At 56.3% G+C, this 1,876-nt stretch overlaps 1 protein-coding gene across 1 annotated transcript; it reads right to left on the bottom strand.

Annotated features, from left to right (window-relative positions):
- Nucleotides 1-1,096: 1,096 nt before the first annotated feature.
- Nucleotides 1,097-1,876, bottom strand: WHR41_09616 (uncharacterized protein; the record flags this gene model as incomplete). Its single annotated transcript, XM_069378219.1, has 2 exons — nucleotides 1,097-1,691; nucleotides 1,757-1,876. Coding segments are annotated over 2 exons (183 nt in total), but the record flags the coding sequence as incomplete, so codon positions are not given.

Raw genomic sequence — 1,876 nt, 5'->3', positions numbered from 1 at the left:
TGCCGACGGAAGAGCCGCGTGTGTGCCTCACGGCATCACCATGACCGCAGTACTGGGTTTGACGGTGGCGTATCAGCTGTTCGTCAACCGTTCGTTCCAGTCGCTCATCAGTTACCTGCCGGTATTTGAGCACGAACAGGACAATGACGATGGCAGCACCCGAGGCGGTCCGTCTACCACGGGGGTTGAAGAGAGCATCAGCGACACAATGCAATCGTGCGGCTGCAATCGCGAACCGATCGTGTGGATTCCATGCGATCCGTTGGGGTTCAGCAAAGATGAGATCCGAGATGCGACGGGCAAGGTGAGCGACACCAATGTCAGCGATGAGGGCGCTTGGCTAGACGAAAAAGGCGGGGTGTCAATAGAGAGCTGCCCTCCCGATCAAGAGACGCGTCTCCGGTCGTTGTTTGCCTTGGTCGGCAGACGTCGGGAAGGAAATGGGCCTCACGACTGGGACCGCTAAGCGTTGTCAGGCTTCCGTAAAGTTGTGGCGCGATGTTGTGTGGCGCGGTGTCGTGTAGCACGATGTCGTGCGGTTTTTATCTTTTTCCATCTTTGGCCGTGGTTGTTTACAGACAGACTGTATAAAATCTACTGTACCAAATTTACAGCAAGATATCGCGTGCAAGCTCTTTCAGCCGAGTTTTGTAACAGACATGATGGAAAAACTCACATGGACCTTATTTCTATTCGAGAGACCAGAGATGACATAACCCCAACCCTAACCCTGACTACCCACCCGACGTGAGATGCGGAGACCACAGGCTCAAGTGAGGGAGGCGCTAAGCTTGCGAATTTCAAGCAAGCCCGAACCGCTACCGACCCTCCACGCTGTGCCCTGCCGCTCTACTACCGAGTGTCCTCGCTTGACACCCGCCACTTCGACGCCGACTGCAGGTGCAGCTTGTGCTTCACACTTTGGAAAGGGCAGCTCAACTTCCATGATGCTCGTCTCCGAAGAACCAGATCCCCAGACACCACATACCTTCAGCCCAAGCTTCTCGACTAGGCCACGCAGCATGTCGTCCGTCCTCTCCCTGCCACCCAGCTTCACCATCATGTGCACATCCACGGACGTGTCGCGGCGGGATGGCTAGCGTACCGGGATAATGACGTCGTTGATCAGCAGCTTGCTGTACCCGGGGATCATTGCATCCCTAATGTGGCCCAAAATCCGCCCCGCGTCCGAATCGTCCCAGTCGTGGATGATGCTGTGTAGATGGTACACACGGGCACCCCGCGCCAACGTGGGCTGCGCTGTGAAGAAGTTGTGCGCCATGCGATGGACCTCTGCTGAACAAGTTGCGCGTGCCACTTTGTCAGGAAGGTCTTGCAGGATCAGTTGCTGACCGTGTGCGGGATACTTCCGTCGAAAAAGCTCCAAGTCTTCTCCAAGATTGCCCCCAACATCAACAATGAGCGGTCCCTGACTGTACCCGGCGAGGATGTTCTCTGGAGGGTACAGGTCAGTCCACGGGTCGCGATGGAGACGATAGGCTTTGAGCCACTCGTTGAAGGTGTTCGACATGTCCTGCTGCTCAGGCGCACCGTAAAAATCAAAGGCGGTCAGTCCTTGGCAAGCGAAGGTGCGTTGGAAAAGCCCGTCGCGAGCGCCGGGAGGGGGATCATAGGAGTGACTGCGGAAGTACTCTGGGAGGTTGAGGTACAGCTTCGCCGAGGTATCGTAACTAGGCTGAGGTTATTCCGCTGACCCACTTCCTGTGAGGATACTGTTCGGTCCGTTCAGGCTTACAAGTAGTCGATACCTGCGCCAGCAGATGTCAGCAAGGCGTCGGAGAAAGGAGTCTGCTTGTAGGTGTCGGCGGTGACCTCTTCGACGACGGCGTGTGCGGCAAGATGCTTCAGGATACGG

Source organism: Cladosporium halotolerans (genome assembly GCF_011745625.1).
Source record: "Cladosporium halotolerans strain TM138-S3 chromosome Unknown Sca367, whole genome shotgun sequence".
Taxonomy (NCBI): domain Eukaryota; kingdom Fungi; phylum Ascomycota; class Dothideomycetes; order Cladosporiales; family Cladosporiaceae; genus Cladosporium; species Cladosporium halotolerans.
The sequence above is the reverse complement of the archived record's forward strand: the minus strand, read 5'-3'. Positions and strand labels throughout refer to the sequence as shown.